Source organism: Pleurodeles waltl, chromosome 2_2, assembly GCF_031143425.1.
Source record: "Pleurodeles waltl isolate 20211129_DDA chromosome 2_2, aPleWal1.hap1.20221129, whole genome shotgun sequence".
NCBI classification, from domain to species: domain Eukaryota; kingdom Metazoa; phylum Chordata; class Amphibia; order Caudata; family Salamandridae; genus Pleurodeles; species Pleurodeles waltl.
Window position 1 is genome coordinate 714,912,909 of NC_090439.1, and position 18,601 is coordinate 714,931,509.

Consider the following 18,601-nt stretch of genomic DNA (forward strand, 5'->3'; position numbering starts at 1 on the left):
TCCCTGGCATCAGGGCCCTTGGTACCAGAGGTACCATTTACAAGGGACTTACCTGAGTGCCAAGGTTGTGCCAATTGTGGAGACAAAGGTACAGTTTAGGGAAAGAACACTGGTGCTGGGGCCTGGTTAGCATGGTCCCAGCACACTTTCAAATCATAACTTAGCATCAGTAAAGGCAAAAAGTTAGGGGGTAACCATGCCAAGTAGGCATTTCCTTACAGAAGTGCTTTGTATGTAAGATAAATATGTCACTGTATATCTAAATCACTGTGCCCCATTCACTTCATTATGTCCAACATCCATGGAAACGCAAACAGTGCCATAAAGTGTTGAGAAGTTGGATGCCATTTCATTACTATCTTCTTTCCCAGGCTTCTCTGAGTATCTCGTGACCTTCTGGTAGTTCTCCAGCTACCTGTGAGTAGTTCTCTAGCTATCTGTGAGAAGGTCTCCTGTCTGCAGCCCAGCCTTTCTAAATCGGAAGCTTTTGCTTGGTTGAATTAATATATGTATACCAGCACTAAAGTGTGTATTTGACATGAAAATCGGTCTATTTTCAGAAACCATTATTTTTAACATATAAGTAAAGCTAATATTTGAATGATACACCATGCAGCATTGAGAGGGATATTACTGATATTATTACTTTGCTGCCAGAGGGCACTGCAGCTGTGGTTATTATGTATTATCTTTGAAAGGCAATTCCACATTGACTAAACCTTTTTACATTACGGCTGACAATAGTGCACTGAGATGATCACAGCTGGTAATCTTGAATAGGGTGGCCACTAATGTAATCTTGTCTAATGTGTACAACACAAATACTATTGGTAGCTCAGGATGATTTTCATGGCTCATAAGTAGCGTTTGTTAGTAAAAAAGTTTGAGACCCCTATTCTATCCGTTTTCTTTGTATTGGTGACATCTCAAAGTAGTGGCTCTGCTAGACCAGATGCTTAGCCAGGAATCTTCGAAAATGTCTATCTCCACTTCTGCTCCCTATAACCTGCTATCGCATCAACACGTAAGCAGTCATTTTTTTTAACTCAAATTCCCTTTGTCTATACATACCAAAGTAAGACAAATTCGACCGTACAAGGTGATTGAATACTGTGAAGGGAGCATTCATTATTACCAGAACTAATATGTAATTAAATTAAGTTACTTACTTGTACATATAGATATGCATACTAATAACACAAATTATTTTTTCGTAGATTAATGTGGTGCTGAAGCTCACACATTTGCCATCACTTCCGAGTTATTTTCTCAGTCTTCGTGAGTTTCCAATTGATTACACATCTCAGCGGTTTTATATGTTGGAGGGGATAGTAGTTGCAATGACTGTTGTAACTAAGTATACACAAGGAGCAAGGTTCCTTTGTTCTGAGGATAACTGCCCATTTTCCGAAGGTACAACGTTTTTTGTAATATATTTTAAATAAATGTATAATAAAAATTAACTAGTGTGTTCGCTGTGTTGGTGTGTGGGAAGTGAATATTTACATAATAATGAACTGTCCGAAGAGCTACATATATTTTGCCTAATGACATAACACTGTGCATGGGGCAAAAGGTTCTAGAAGAGCTAGAAATAATGTTCTTTAATACAGGCTCCTTCCTTCCGTTTCTCTACTCGTATGTAAAGAATGCGACATCCCACATTTTCTTCACCATAAAGTGGTGCTAGCCGTACGTAGCAAGCTGGTACTAACACAGGCTTGTACTGACAGTTGAGATAGGGAGTAGTGGAGGGTACAAAAAGAGTTAAAAATACCTGAGAGCTCGATCCACATACAGTCTGCTTGAAAAATCGAAAATAAGCTATCATAAATTTAGAGAAGGAGTTACTACTGTCTGGGAATCTCGGATTAGTCCTGTAACTCTGCGACAGACCTAGATTTAATGCATAACCACGTATGAAAAAGGAAATATAGCAACCAGAATTTCTGCATGTTTAAATTTAACCCATACATGCATTTGCACTAAACGTTTTTGGTTTCTCCACAGAGAAACTAGTTCTCCCTTTGGTAAAGCCCATTCCTGTATACCCGCACTAATTTTGGGGACATTCGCACCTCCTTTGTAAATATAATTTGCCACAATAAATTAGTCTGTGTTGGAGAAAATGTTCTGTAATGTGAGTTTTAGGACGTACCCAACTTCATTAACATACCTTCACAGGTGAATCATTCCATCACCATTTATGAATAGTTATTGGCAGAGACTTGGGAGATTTACACCAGATCACAGAACACAACTTTTACAGTGGAATAGAAAACACTATATTCATAATGTTTTGATATTTTGTCTAAACAAAAAACGTATTTAAACTTATTTGTTAATGCTATTAGATGACATTTTTTTTACTTTTTATTAAAATTATTAATTCTTCTTACAGCAAAAATAATGATATTTGGGACAAAGGAGAGTTTTTATAATAAAACAGTTGACATTCTAATAAATGGTCCCCATGTATGAGAGTGTATGTTTCTGTGAATGTCGGAGACACAGGGTACTACTTTTGCCGGCAACTCTGTCTGACTGTAGCCTTTAAGAAAGCACAAAGTGAAGACTGAGAACGTAATGCTTTACTAGGCGAAAGAACAATTAGATAGAGACAAATGAAACCACACTGCAAATGTGGCTATTGCTAGAATAAAAGGAGCAGTGCTGAATAAAATGTAACTGGGGCAAAGTGCACACCGGCAGGCCTAGTTTGCTAAAATAACATGTCTAAAATATGGCTAAGATAGCTGTACAACACCCTCCCCTTGCAGGTTCAAAGTTGTGTTAAACGCTTAAAATTAAATAAAGCCTAATAAAATCCTATCAATAAAAGCATATAAGCAAAAAGGGCAATAGTGACCAGTTAAGACACCTGAGCAGGAATAAAAACGACAATTTGAAAGTCAATAGTGGCGCCAAAGAAAGCCAAATTCAAAATTCAGTGTCATTTTGAAAGTTACCAATTATATCTGGACAATCAAAGCCAGGAAATCTTCTACTTCGGCAGGTGGTAAAATATCCAGATCCTTTTAAAGGAATATCATAGAGCACTCGTGTTCCAAAGCCTGAGCTCCAGCTGAGGCAGCAGCATTCCGTTTTGTGCCCAATGTTGAGTTAAGAGTCGCAATAGCCACAAAGGGCAACTCATAGACGGCTTCCCATAGAAAATGGCATGTCTGATAATGAGCCCTCATCGAGAACATTAACAGATCAGCGCCGCATAGAAAGACAGACTTTCAGTTCACATTCAAAAAGGCACCAAAGGCATCGAAACATGGACTGCACACAATCCAAAACTGGGACCAGTCGCACTCCAATTGTTTTAGGAGTGGTGCTCCGAAATACTGCATCATGCGTTCACGACACAGTTGTGCTGTTGGAAGAGCTTTCAGTCCTCCTTGCTGTGAAGAGACAATCATTGTGCAGAAAAAGTAGCAACAGCAAAATGCCACCTATTATGGCCAAAGTAATTGGAAATCCCCCGAAAGTTCTAGAAAATATTTAGTGTATGGCTGAAGGTATTAAGCTAAATATAGATGAGAAGGCGTGAATGAAACTAGAACCAACAGCCTTAAATAAATGGGTGGTTCCTGTAGTACTGGACCCTTTGAATATTCATCCCACGAGTTCACCAAAGTGTCTCTGAAAATTTGTGTTTAAAAGGGACTGAATCTCTGCCAATGACCTCACAACCTGAAGCGCAAAGGTCTTGCGTGCAGATGTTACCGCCACATGTTTTTGAAGCAATAAAGCCTTGAGTCTGCTCAACTTGTCAGAACTTGTCAGAAGTAGCAATATGAGGCCAAATTTCTGCTACTCCTCTTTGTTGTGTAAGGGGAAAGAGGACATTCCTGCAACATGTAACAATTTAGGAGCTTGAAATGACATAAGCAATTCCGGCTCTCATGCCACAATAGCTCTCACTGTTAAGGAACACATAGCTGCCATTTGGGAGCACCTGGAATGCAGGTCTAATCAAGGGGACTGGAACTCCCTTCAGATAACAAGCCAAATTTGCTGCCGAAGCATTATACACCCAATGCAAGGACAGCTGTTTACAAACCATCGAATGGCTCACAGCCGTCGCATTCATTACCGCCAAGAAAGACCTCCTTCATGCCATTGAAACATTGGTATAAAAAGGGAAGCTCCCAACCTCATGTATATAACTATTTCCCAGCCTTTCATATCTGCCTACTGGAATGTGTTTCAAATAGGATGTGAATTGAAGTGTTGAAATAGGCAGATTTATAACCCTGTGTATTAGTCATTCAGCAGATGGTATTTCAGCTACAGTAAAAAACAACTTTTCTAATTTCTCGATGTTTAGCATGACATAAGTCGCTTCCTTCTTAGCCATTATTTGTTGATGTTCCAATAAATTAAATGTTGAAAAAATTTACCCTTGTGCTAACATGCTGCCAGGGAATGCGACCTGCTTTTAGTGTTTGTAGTGTCCAACCTAACTGCATAATGGACCTTAACTGACTCTGTCCATGGTGTAAAGATAACATGCCACTCTGTACTGTATCTTTTGCAGAGGATACAATGTTATTTAAAGTGTATATCTTGTCGGGCAAGGTATTAATCCCATTATCTACAACAGCTAATGCTGTCTGTAAATGTTCCTGAACAATTTGCTTAGCAGGGCAGCTGCTTCTTGTTGGGAAAGTTTCCAAATTTCATTATATACTGCATATAAGAAGTGTTTTCTGCGTTGTCTTCTGGGACCTAACAGGAAATCCTGTAAATCTTTGTCATTAGACAGGAGACTGAGGGGTTCTTTAACAGCATCTAGTGAGGTACGTTTCAACCATTGCTGGCATAATTTTCCTACACTATATGTTATCACTATACCTGAGTGTTCTGAGGACACACAACAAGAGTCCGGCCTATTTGGTCTAAAACCCCCCTTGGAGTTTACAAACCATGTATGGCACCCAATGGTGTCTACTGGCCACAATAACCACCCACCTGGATGTGAAAGTGATGTGTTAAATGTTCCATTCTGAAACCATCCATCGAGCTGATCTTCAGATGAGTTTATATATTTTTGCCATTTGTAAACTTTTGCAGGTGTAGGAATACTGGGCACATTCAATTCCTTAATTTTTGCTAAGCCTAAACAACTTGTCTGTGGTACTGTTTCATTCAAAAATATAAGTTGACAGGAATAAGGCATGCTCTAAATAAAGCTTCTTTTACCCTTATTTGCCAATTTTTAGTTCCCCACATACTTTTCAAGTCTATCAACTTCAACCAGTAATCGTAGCCTTCTATAGCCAACCGGAAAACAAAGAAATCAGAATAAATCAATTTTGTGTCTGTCAATATAATATGTTGAAGTTTCATCACTGGCAATTTGAAATAATACGACTCAGCATTTTTGACATTGTGCCTAGCAAAATATGCAAACTTTTGATTATACGTTTTGGAACTCCCCACTGTTGGTGTCGGACAGTGTTCTCACTCTGTATAATTTAAATTAATCTTTAGGTTACTTTCTACGTCAATGAAATATTGTCCATAATAATTATAACAGAACATATCTCCATAATTTTCATTGGTTTGATACACATCGTCATTTTCAAATATTGTATAATACTGTAAATCAGACATCATGGAATCAACTGTTTTCACATCCCAATCATCAGAAACTACTCCGGATGTAATTACATTGTTTATAGAAAGTTTGAATACATATGGAATTTGAATGACCTCCGTTGGGCCATATATACCAAATAATACTTTATTCCTAACAATCCCACCAGGAATTGGTATGGCAGAAATGTTCACTAGGGACAAATCTCTGCAGACTTTGTGTGATGAAAAATGTGGTTTTAAGACCTCATCCACCAGTTCAACTGTAGAGCGTTCAGGAAGGTAATGACCATGTGTATGTAGGGAAAAACAATGACAAACCCAATCCAAAGGGCAAAGGCAAGTGCAGTTAGTAAGAACCATATGTAGTTCCATGGAAGAATAAAGTAATTCATTCTGAGCCAGATTATCAGCTTACATGCTTTTGACAGTTTTGTTGCAGTAGAGGCAGATGAGTCGGTGAAAGTGTCATTGATGTCAGCAAAATATCCAGAGGCAGTTTGTGCAAAAACTGGAGCTGTGTTTGGAAGAGGAGAACTTGCAGAATACTCTCTTGGTAGTTCATAGTAGACTATGCCATCCATTTGTGTAGAATTTGAATACAATTGCTCAATAATATTAGTGTTGTTTGTAGTAGTAGAAGTTAGTGAAACCAATGAAAGCTCATATTCCACCCTCCCCAAGCTCGGACAGGTGTCAGCGTTGCTGCTGAAAACCTGTAGAGGAACATCCTGGTCTGTAGTGAGAGGGATTCACTACAGACCAGTCCCCTAGGTCTGCTGTGCGGTATCGGCCACATGGTGTAACTTGACATTGTGGATAGAGACAAAGCAATATTCTTTAGAACCAGGCAGCAGTGGTAGAATGACAGTTCTGGTACAGTGTATTCCCAGGACTGGAACTGGTGCACTATAAGAAGGACCAAACTTCTTTTTCACAGAAATCTTTTCACATACTAGTTCCTCAAGTTTTGGAATCCAGCCAGTGGATCCCTTATTCCTAAGGAGGCAGCACTGGCAGATGAGTTGTCATCATGGAACTGTTCTAAGTCCTGCAAGACAGTGACCCATTCATGTATGTCAAAAGGTGTATCTGCTGCTTCCACGCCAGGACCATCAAGATCTGGAACATACATTTGTGTTCTGAACAGGCATTCGTAGGAAGGGACCTTCTTGGCAGATTGTTAAATGCTCTGTTGACTCCGTGCAGGTGTGTAAGCCAACCATGAACCGTGCCTAATACTCTGGCTGTAAAGGGTTGCTTTAAATCTCGGTTTCGTCGCTCCACAACACTATTTCTCTCGGAATGAAATGGAGACGAGTAATGCAGTTGGACCCCTAACGAAGCCATGGCGTCCCTGAAAACCCTTGAGGCAAAAGCGGGGCGCTGGTCCGAGTGGAAAGCCCCAACAGCACATGTGCAGATAAATACTTGCATATATTTAATAACTGTTTGAGGGTCAGCCGAGCGTTGTGGCCAAACCCATAGAAATCTGGAACATGAATCAACAGCGACCAAGATGTATATGTATGCACTATCAGATGTCAGGGGACCACAATGGTCCAAGTACACACATTGTAATGGTTTGTTGGAAATTGGGAGGGTTGTCTGCGGTGGGAGTTTGACCGTGGATCCTTTAATTTGCTGGCAGATGTCACAACTGAGGACATATTGCTGGTCTGTTTATAAAGACCTGGCCACCAGTAACATGCTTATGGCAGTGAAATTGTAGCTGCCACATCACCATGGGCAGAGGCAAGTCCCTCATGCGCTGCTTTGATCAATATAGGTGTAGGAGGCTGGCCTGGCTTATAGTGGGTACCTGATGGTACTTACACCTTGTGCCAGGTCCAGTTATCCATTATTAGTAGATTAGTAGTGTTCTAGCAGCTTAGGCTGTTAGAGGTAGCTATAGCAAAGCAGCTTAGGCTGAACTAGGAGACATGCAAAGCTCCTACTATACCACTTTGATCATGTAGGTACTATATCATAAGAAACACAATACTCAGTTACTAAAAATAAAGGTACTTTATTTTAGTGACTATGTACCACAAATATCTCAGAGGATATACTCCCTTAGGAGGTAAGTACAATACACAAAATATACACACAAATCAAAATCAGGTAAGTAAAACAGTTAGAGAAGTAGTACACACACAGTAGATAACAATAGGATGCAATAGGCCTGGGGCAACACAAACCATATACTAAGAAAGTGGGATGTGAACCACTTAGGGACTCCTGGCCTAGTGTAGTGTGTAGAGGGTCGCTGGAAGTGTAAGAAAACACTAAGGGTGCTCAAGATACCCCACCCCAAGACCCTGAAAAGTAGAAGTAAAGTGATACTACTTCCCCAGAAACACACTGAAGTCGTGATAAGAGATTCTGCAAAGACTACAACAGACTGCAAAGCACTGAAGACTGATTCCTGGACCTGAGGACCTGTAAAGGAAGGGGACCAAGTCCAGGAGTCACGAAAGTGTCCAGGGGAGCCAGGAGCGCACTAAACCCCGGATGTAGGTGCAAAATGGCTGCCTCAGGATGGAAGAAGCTGAAGATTCTGCAGCAACGAAAGGTTCCAGGAACTTCTCCTTTGTGCAGAAGATGTCCCACGGAGTGCTGGAGGATGCAGTGTTGTTTCTTTGGAGAAAGACTGCAAACAAGCCTTGCTAGCTGCAAAGATCACAGTTGAAGAAAAAGGGTGCTGCCTGGGCCCAGGAAGGACCAGGAGGTTGCCACTTGGAAGAGCAACACAGAGAGCCCACACACAAGAAGGCAGCACCCGCAGAAGTACTTGCACACGGGTTCAAGAAAACCAAGCACGGCGGTCGTCTCAACACTACAAAAGAGGGTCCCACGAAGCCAGTGGTCAACTCAGCGAGTTGAGCAATGCAGGACAGAGTGCTGGGGACCTTGGCTAGGCTGTGCACGAAGGATTCCTTGCAAAAGTGCACAGAAGCCCTAGCAGCTGCAGTTCACGCAGTACACATGATTACTGTCTGTAGAGGGGAGGCAAGGACTTACCTCCTCCAAATTTGGACAGTTGGACCACTGGACAGTCTGGGTCACTTGGGTCCACCACCTGTGTTCCAGGGGCCACGCTCGTCAGGATGAGAGGGGTCCCAGAGTACCGGTGATGCTGAAGTTTGGTGCCTGCTGGAGCAGGGGGAAGATTCCGTCAACCCACGGGAGAGTTCTTCGTGGCTTCCAGTGCGGGATGAAGGCAGGCAGCCCCCAGAGCATGCCCCACCAGGAAACAGTCGAGAAAGCCAGCAAGATTAGGCGCTACAATGTCGCTGGTAGTCTTCTTTGTTGCAGTTTTGCTGGCGTCCTGGAGCAGTCAGCGGTCGATCATTGGCAGAAGTCAAAGAAGGAGATGCAAAGGAACTCTGGTGAATTTGTGCATGTCGTTATCTGAGGAAAAGCCCACAGGAGAGACCCTAAATAGCCCTCAGAGGAGGATTGGCCACCTAGTCAGGTAAGCACCTGTCAGGAGTGGTCTCCGACGTCACCTGCTGGCACTGGCCACTCAGAGGCCTCCACTGTGCCCTCACACCTCTAGATTCAGGGTGGCAGAGGTCTGGGACACACTGGAAGAGCTCCGGGCACCACCCCTGGGGTGGTGATGGACATGGGAGTGGTCACTCCCCTTTCCTTTGTCAAGTTTCGCCCTAGAGCAAGGACTGGGGGTTCCCTGAACTGAGGTAGACTGGCTTATGCAAGGAGGGCACCATCTGTGCCCTTCAAAGCATTTCCAGAGGCTGGGAGAGGCTACTCCTCCCCAGTACTTAACACCTATTTTAAAAGGGAGAGGGTGTAACACCCTCTCTCAGAGGAAATCCTTTGTTTTGCCTTCCTGGGATTGGGCTGCCCAGACCACAGAAGGGCAGAACCCTGTCTGTGGGGTGGCAGCAGCAGTAGCTGCAGAGAAAACCCCAGAGAGCTGGTTTGGCAGTACCCGAGGTCCATGGTTTAGCCCCGGGGATGCATGGGATTGGCACCCCAATACCAGATTTGGCATGGGGGACAATTCCATGATCTTAGACATGTTACATGGCCATATTCGGACTTACCATTGTGAAGCTACATATAGGTATTGACCTATATGTAGTGCATGCGTGTAATGGTGTCCTGCACTGACAAAATCCGGGAAAATTGCCCTGAACCATGTGGGGTCACCTTCGCTAGTGCCAGAGAGCCTTCACACTTTGTAACTTTGCACCTAACCTTCACTAAGTGAAGGTTAGACATATAGGTGACTTCTAAGTTACTTAAGTGCAGTGTAAAATGGCTGTGAAATAACGTGGACGTTATTTCGCTCATGCTGCAGTGGCAGTCCTGTGTAAGATTTGTCTGCACTCCCTATGGGTGGCAAAAGAAATGCTGCAGCCCATAGGGATCTCCTGGAACCCCAATACCCTGGGTACCTAGGTACCATATACTAGGGAATTATAAGGGTGTTCCAGTGTGCCAATTAGAATTGGTGAAAATGGTCACTAGCCTATAGTGATAATGTTAAAGGCAGAGAGAGCATAAGCACTGAGGTTCTGATTAGCAGAGCCTCAGTGACACAGTTAGTCACTACACAGGGACACACATTCAGGCCACAAACTTTGAGCACTGGGGTCCTGGCTAGAAGGATCCCAGTGAGACAGGCAAAAACAAACTGACATACATGTAAAAATGGGGGTAACATGCCAGGCAAGATGTTACTTTCCTACAGCAGGTATTTGGTCTTTATTGGGAATCACATGATTTCCCACAGCTGGTATCACTACTAGGGCTGTAGTGAGGCATGATATGCGGTAGGAGTATTTTAGCAGCATATGGTTTTGGTAAGGGCATGCAATTAGCTGAAGCTTTCACAGCTGCCAGTGTTTTATCGTGCAGTAACTTGTTCTAGAACGAGTTACTGCAGCAACAGAAGCCGTAGCTACTGCTGATTTGTCTTCTTTATCTGTTGCCTACAACCTGTATTCCAACATGCTGATGTCCTAGTGTATGTACAACATGGACGTTGGGTAGCCTTTCCTTCAGATCCGCTACTGTGCCTGTGTTTAGTGGTGTGTCCTTTTGAATCTGTGAACCATTCTGGTGCCAGTTATGCAGATATTCATTGAAGGACTGGACACAATAGGATCAATCACAGACAATCGTCGTCATCTGCTCAGGATCCCTATGTTCTAGTGCCATCACCAGAGCCTTGAGCTCTGCAAGCTGTGCAGTGCAGTCCCCTAGGGCCTGCCTGTAAGTATGTTGTGGATGGAATTTGTCGTCCTTCATGCATCCACTCACAACTGCGCAAGTGGCGGAATATTGATGTTTGGTGCCTATAGCTTGTTGGGCTGAACCATCAGTGTTCAAAATTGTCTGATATTGTTCAATAGGTAATGTGTTTGCTGGAACTGGATATTCAAGTTCATATTGCAAAAACTCTTGGGTTTGTAATTTTGAGTCAAAAATATAATCAACATCAGTGGCCATCAGAGATGTTGCCCATTGGATCCAATGTGGATGTAATGCTTTAGTGTTAGGAACACTGGCTTTGGTAACAGCCTTGAGGGCTGGAATGGGGGATACAACAATGATACGTTTCCCCTGGGCCAGAGGTCCCTCTTTGATGACAGCCATCTGAACACCAGTGAGAATTTGCTCAGTGGGAGCAAAGTGTTGTTCAGCTGTGAGTACAAATGTGATTTGTATGCAATCAGGATGGTCTCACCCTCATTGAATATTACTTAGGTGAAACCAATGGCACCAGCAATTACTCTGATGACTAGGTGTTTTTGTTGTCCCTTGTATGTAGGTATTTTGCTTCAAGCATGTCTTTTTGTAATGCTCTGAGAATGCATGTTTGTTCGACTGTCCAGTATTTGCTGGTAAAGTCAGGATGTATTAAGTCATACAATGGTTTAATGCGTTGTGCATAATCTGGAATGTATGTGCTGCCAAAATGTAAAAAGCCCAATAAGGACTAGAACTTTTTTATTGTGTTTGGTGGTTGTAATTGTGCGCATTTTTCTAAAAATTGGGGTCCAAGGCTCTTGCCTTCATCTGACAGTTCGTATCCTAAATTCAGGACACTAAGAAAGGCTATTTTTGTTTTTTTGAAATTGAAATTGTAGCCAAATTCGGGAACTCCTACAACAATGCATGCTACCCGTCTTATATGCCGCATGAGGTTGTCGTCAGTGAGATAGATATCATCCACATGTGAGAACGCCTCAGGGTCAATGTTGTGTAAATTAGATGAAACATGAGCTGAAAACAGTCCTGGTCTGTTCTTGTACCATTGTGGGAGTCGGGCAATTTTTTTCTGAGAGCCTAAAGCGCTGAAACTTGTTAAGTCCCTACTTTCAGGTGCTATTTTTTGGCAGAAAAACCTGTTTGATATATCTAGGGTCGTTTTGTATTTTTTGTGCACTGTATTGTTCATAAGTGCTGTGCTGTGTGCATTTTGTATTGAAAATGTGCGTGTGTGACTGTTTAAATGTCTGTAGTCTAAAACTATTCTATATGAGCGGTTGAGTTTAGCGACCGGAAACAAAGGATTGTTCTTTGGTGAAACACAGGGTTCAATTACACCCTAGTACTATAATTGTTTGAGGATTTCCCACACAGGTGCTTTTGCTTCATGCTTTATTGGATATTGGGGTTGAGATTGACTTTTAATTGGTATTACGTGATGGAGGAGTCTTCATCCCACCCTACGTGGTTGCGGTATAACGCAGGTGCCTGAGCCACTGCCCAATTAATGGCATGTATTTCAATGAGCTTTCTGGGAACAAGGGGGCAAGAAGGATTTTTCAATAATTTTTTCTCTATAAGGGAGATCACTGACATAATCTGGTGGCCAATCTTTTTCAGCCAGACATATATCATAAATGGTGACGAGGTGGTCCCAAAAGATAGCGGCAAATGTGTGTTCAGTGTCTCCCTCTAACTGTATAGTTACTTTATACACCCTGTCGGGCGCTGAGACACGCATGTCCGCAGTCACAACTTGTAGGAAGTCATTAGTTGCTTTCACCTCCAGATGCTATTGATGATCCCAGCAAACTATTGTGATCTCTGCTGCACTGTCTAGCAGTATCAGTGCCCACTTCCTGTTCTTCAGTATAGCCCTATTTCTGAGTGGTGTATCACAGCTGATGCCACCTTTTTCTTTTTAAACTGGGCTTTTTGTTGGGGAAGTTTCTCTTCTTTCTTAACACAAACTTTAGACGAGCGCTGTGAGACCTTTCTCGGTTTCATATACTCTGTACGCTGCTCTGACCACCCGCCTCTCTCTCTACGTTTTTCCAGTGAGTCCTGAAAGGAACAAGATTGGCGTGTATCAGTATATTGATGTCCGTCAGACGTTCTTATATTATCTCTATTTCTAAGATTATATCTATTCTGAGGGGTCTCTGAATGCAGAGATTGTTCCCTTTTTTTATGGTTTTTGTTGTTTCTTCATCCCAGCACTTTTTAGAACCTTCAGGTGCTTGCTTAGTAGAGTCTTTATTAGATCTACCTTGTAATTGTGGTTTAATTGGTCTGGTCCCCAGACCATCTCGACCGATATTACAGTAGATCTCAGCAATATTTTTTGGCAGCTCACGTTCTTGATCCTGTGCAGGAACGTCCCATGCATAGTGCTATTGCAACTGCTTCCCCTTTAAGGTTACTTAATATGATTGAAGACACAGTGGCAAAATTGCCCATTAATTGCATCCCCAAATCCAGTGCCGGGGCAGCCCCATATTCATCTTGAATTTGTTTTAACACCTCCAGAAGATTGAAAAGTGTTGGTGTACCATGTATAGAGCGTGGCAAATACCGTGCCCCATGTGTTGCAGTTATCTCATGTAGGGACCATCCCAAATGGCAAGCACATAATGATTCTATTTTTGTCCTGAGGACCCATATGGGGAAAGACTGCTTCCAGTCTTTTTGAGCTAACCAAAACAGAATTTCTTCCCGCTTGGAAGGTGCTTTACCCATGATCGAATGTACAGTTGCAGGGTTAATCCTTGGTGTAACTGCAGGTGGTTAGGCTGGGACAGCACGGGCTGGGTTAGTATTTAGTGTTTGCATTACAAACTGTACTAACAGTCTGTATATTACAGTGAGCTCTGTATATAAGCGATGGACCTCAGCTGCCACTTAGGTTGCTCCAGCAGGGTGTGGTGTATACGTGGCCAATAGAGGCAAGGTCGGGCCATCATTGCTCAGAGGACCTAACCTAACGTGTAATATTGTATGTGGTAGGGTGGCATCAAGCCAATTATTATGGCCTTGATAAGATAAAGTTATTTCTAAACATGCATATGCTCTTTATTGTGCAGGTATTTTTGCAGGTGTTTCATGATGGAATGTTTTTGTGTTCCCATCTACTGCTGGAAAGGTGACCCAGGAATAAAAAAAAATTGTTCTGTAGGCTGGATGAACCTCAACAAGAAATGTGACTGGACCCCCCTAGGCCGTTAGGCCATTTGCAAATAAGTGTGCAGTAAGGGACGGTCGCATATTTACTGCAATTACCACCTGTTGCTGGTTTGCAATGTTAATGGGAAATGTATGTTCACTGGGGATTGATCATTTTAAGGTTCATGCTTGAACAACCTACGGCTTTAGATAGGTACTACCTATTTAGCTGAGGAGGAAATCCTCAATACCACGGACATCTCAGTATATAGTAGTGAGGTGTATTTCGCCTTTAGTGAGACAGAGGTACTTAGGAGGATCCGAAAATTAGTGCCTGTCGAACGTTGGTGGCGGCATGTCATGTAGGTTTTCATTATCCTAATGAGGCTACTGGATTTGGGCGGCAGAATCGCATAGATTGTGGGGTACTTAGTACAAATCCACACCATGTAACACCTGTCGGCCTAATCCAGGTTTTCCGGCTAACTGGCAGTGCCTCTGCTCCACCCAGAAGAAGGGATGATTATGGCAACCGAGTGCATAACAAGAAAGAGTCCTTAGAGGAATCGTGGTCGATCAGAGCTCATCCCTTTCACTCAGTTACACTAGTCTCACACAGGCAAAAACAACAGAGGCAGAATATAGTTCAATAATGGTTTATTGAAGTAACTGCATCTTAGATAAAATGGCATGTATTACAATAATTAGGATGATAAAACACAACAAAAGCATGAGTGTGACAAGGAGAGTGAAACAGAAAAACAGTCCCACTATACTGTCACTATGAGTGATATATAGGGCCTGATTACAACTTTGGAGGAGGTGTTAATCCGTCCCAAAAAGTGACAGTAAAGTGACGGATATGCCACCAGCCGTATTACGAGTCCATTATATCCTATGGAACTCGTAATGCGGCTGGTGGTATATCCGTCACTTTACCGTCACTTTTGGGACGGATTAACACCTCCTCCAAAGTTGTAATCAGGCCCATAGTTCTCTTACCTACGCTATGTTCGAGCACAGCATAACAAGCCTAATCAGCCCTTCAGGTTTCCCCCTGGAAAAACATAATCCTTCATATCTGAGTAAGGAAGCCTGTAGTTTAGAAAGACACCATCCCCATGTAGGCCAGTCATGGTCATCTGGTGTCAACACCAGAGCAGTACGCGCCCTATTGGCGACAAAAATGCAAAAACCCAGCACTCTCAAAACAACGTAATTTATGCATTGTGCTGATATGTTGTGGTTTAACCTCTTGCATTGCAGAGTTCAATCCTGAAAACTTATTTTTAATATGCTTACAAATACTGTTCCTTTGCAATGTATTGCTGCAGGTTTTCAGAGTGTGTTAGGGTGTGGCCCCTTTCCAGGGCCTTCCAGAGACTTTCCCTGCAATATGCCTGGGCGTGGTTCTGGGCTGGGCCAAGACTCCATAAAAGAGAGCCAGCCCAACTCCCAGTGCTCACTATTCAGAGGTCCCGGTGCAGAGCAGCAGCTTCTTCCTGAGCTCCTGTCACGGCGGTGTATTTGGATCTTCCAGTCTTCTGCCCTTCATCCTTCATTGGTGATCATTGTTCCAGGCGATAAGACGGTGGTTGGGCTGTTCCGACACCGTTATTGAGAATTTTCATATTCTTGGTTTAATTCTTAAATGAGTAACAGATTACTTGCGCACTACCATTTCTTGACATTTATATGGTAGTTTACAAATAGGCAAGACGCGCAATTAGTTTCATAAAGGTTTGACTTTGTTATTCATTGCGTGCTACCATTTCTTGACATTGGCATGGTGGCTTAAGAATCGGCAAGATGCGTGATTCGTTTTATGGTGTTTAAACATTGTTGTCCATTGCGCGCTGCTATTTCTTGACATTTACATGATGTTTTACTAATTGGCAAGACGCGCAACTCGTTTCATGAGGATTTAACTTTGTTGTTCATTGCGCGCTACCATTTCTTGACATTTACATGGTGGCTTAAGAATCGGCAAAAGAAGCGCAATTCGTTTCATTGTACTTTGATCTTGTTATTTATTGTGAGCTGTTATTTCTTGACATGTACATCGTGTTTTACGAATCGGCAAGACGCGCGATTCGATTAATGATGATTTGACTTTGATATTCATTGCGTGCTACCATTTCTTGGAATTTTACATAGTGACACTCGAATCGGCAAGACGCACGATTCTCTCCTTGAGTTTATTTCATGTTGTTTATTGTATGCCACTATTCTAAGATATTTATTATGTAATATTCGAGTTGACAAGTTATGTGATTTGTTTCCTGAATCCATATTGTGTTATTCATGGTGCACAATTCTTTTATGGTGTTTACTATATATATATATATATATATATATATATATATATATATATATATATATCTGCAATATGCCTAATTTGTGTTGAAACATTTTAAGAGTACACAGAAGGCCAGAGTTTCTAGATGCAATATTGTATGGTCCTAGTATACATTCTCAAAACAGGATTTATATGACTGGTTTAAAATTTAGTCAGAATGTTTTTTCTGATTCTCATGTAAAGGAAAGTATTTGAATAAGAAAGTTTTCATTTAATTCATCTTGATTCCCTTACAGGTATCCGGCCATCTTGAAACTTAGTCATTTTAAACTTAACTCTTAGATTGTTCATCTTTTCAGAGTGACAAGGCTTAGAATCATAGTCTAGTATTGATTTCAGGAGATATAATTTTCATATTGTGTGTTCTAACCTTTTTCTTACTACAGGTCTCCTTCCCAGCTGTTCCTTTCCTAATCCCCTCTTCCCCTCTTGAACTCTCTCAGTCTCTGTGATTTATCTATCAGAGTCTTGTAGCTGGTCAATGGTGGACGTGTTGGGAACGTGCACAGACCCCGAGGATCTGGTGACTCGGACAGAATAGTGAGCCCACAAATTATTATCCTCCTGGCTTGTGTATGTTCTCAGCATGGCCACGCTACACGAGTTAGTCAAGGCTATCACCCAGCTCCAGCAGAGGTGGTATCATCCAAAGAATTGACAACTACCTTAGCAGTGAGAGTGAGTCAGTTGCAAGATAAGGTAGAGAAGAAGGAACAAAGTCCCAAAGGTGTGTCTTGGCCAGGTACTTCTTCTCAGGCTTCTGGAAGTAATCCGATTTCCCTAAATGTTCCTTCTGCAATTCCTTTAGCTCCCCCAGAACGTTTCCCAGGTGACCCTTTGAAAGCGCAATCTTTCCTGGTTCAAGTGGAATTACACTTCACCTGCAGACCAAATACTTTCCCCGATGCCCAGTCCAAAGTAGCTTTCTTGTTATCATATCTGTCTGGGGATGCAGCTACTTGGGCAATTCCTCTTGTGCGTAAAAATAGTCCCTTGTTGTACAACTGGAGAAATTTGGTTCGTGAATTTGAGAGAGTTTTTGATCGTAGATCTGTAACACAGTCAGCAAATCGTGAATTATTAGATTTACGCCAAGGGAATCAAGACCTAGTGTCGTATTTAGCTGGTTGCCGAGACATCCTGGCCTGAAGAAAAACAAGCGGTCTTGTTTTACAAGGGACTCAAAGAGGAACTAAAAGATATCTTAGCGCAAATCGACCCACAACCTACAGACTGTCAAGAATTAATCAATCTTGTCTTGAGACTTGATCATCGTTTAGCATAATGTAAAGGAACGCACAAAAAGATTGAAAAATATTCATGGCGCGTTCATGATAACAGAGACTCAAGAACTCCGAAAGAAAGAACGCCGGAACCGATGGAAATTGGAACCATCAGAAGACTTTTGACCAAAGATGAAAAGGACCTACGCAGAAAAAATGGACAATGTGTTTATTGTGGGCGAAAAGGTCATTTTGCCAAAGATTGTCCAATCAAACCAAAGAACAAGCAAGGTCCAGTTCAGAAGGTCGCAGCCAATGCACCAGTCGAGTTGGAAAACTAAAACACCCAAGATGCAGAGAAGGGTTGCTCTTGGCTGTCACCGTGGACCCTTCACAATCTAGACTTCTTAAACTGGAAATAAGAGTTCAGGTCAAGAAAAAGATCTATTTCAAAAAAGCTCTAGTTGATTCTGGGGCTACTGGGAACTTTGTTGATGTCCAATTGGTTTGTGCATGGGGGATCCCATGTATTGAAAAGAAGACCCCAGAAATCATCCAGGCAGTCGATGGAAAACTCTTGACTGGAGGTCCGGTAACTCTTCAGACTATCCCCTTGTCGATGATTTGTGAAGATAAGAATCAAAGAAAGAAACATAAAGAGAAAATCATCCTTGACGTGATCCATGCTCCCCAATATGGGATTATCCTCGGCTTGCCATGGTTAACTCATCACAATCCGGAGATCAATTGGGCAGAACGAAAAATCGTGTTCTCATCTGCCCTATGTAACGAACAATGTCTCCAAAAGATTCAAGTACCAAAAGTTTGCAACTCTTACATAGCTACTGCCGCGGAGAAAGTAATTCAGCTGCCCAAACAGTATTCATCTTACAAAGATGTATTTGATGAGAAAGGAGCAGAGGCTCTACCTCCTCATTGATCCTATGACTGTCAAATTGATCTACCCCCAGGTGCGATACTTCCCAACTGTCGTGTATAT

At 42.3% G+C, this 18,601-nt stretch overlaps 1 protein-coding gene across 1 annotated transcript in view; it reads left to right on the top strand.

The window, feature by feature from the left end:
• Window positions 1-18,601, top strand: part of MCMDC2 (minichromosome maintenance domain containing 2) — a 1,221,288-nt gene that overhangs the window by 141,416 nt on the left and 1,061,271 nt on the right. Inside the window, exon 4 of the mRNA XM_069218905.1 lies at window positions 1,218-1,413. Coding sequence (XP_069075006.1) covers window positions 1,218-1,413 — 196 coding nt within the window. The remainder of the gene's footprint in view (window positions 1-1,217; window positions 1,414-18,601) is intronic.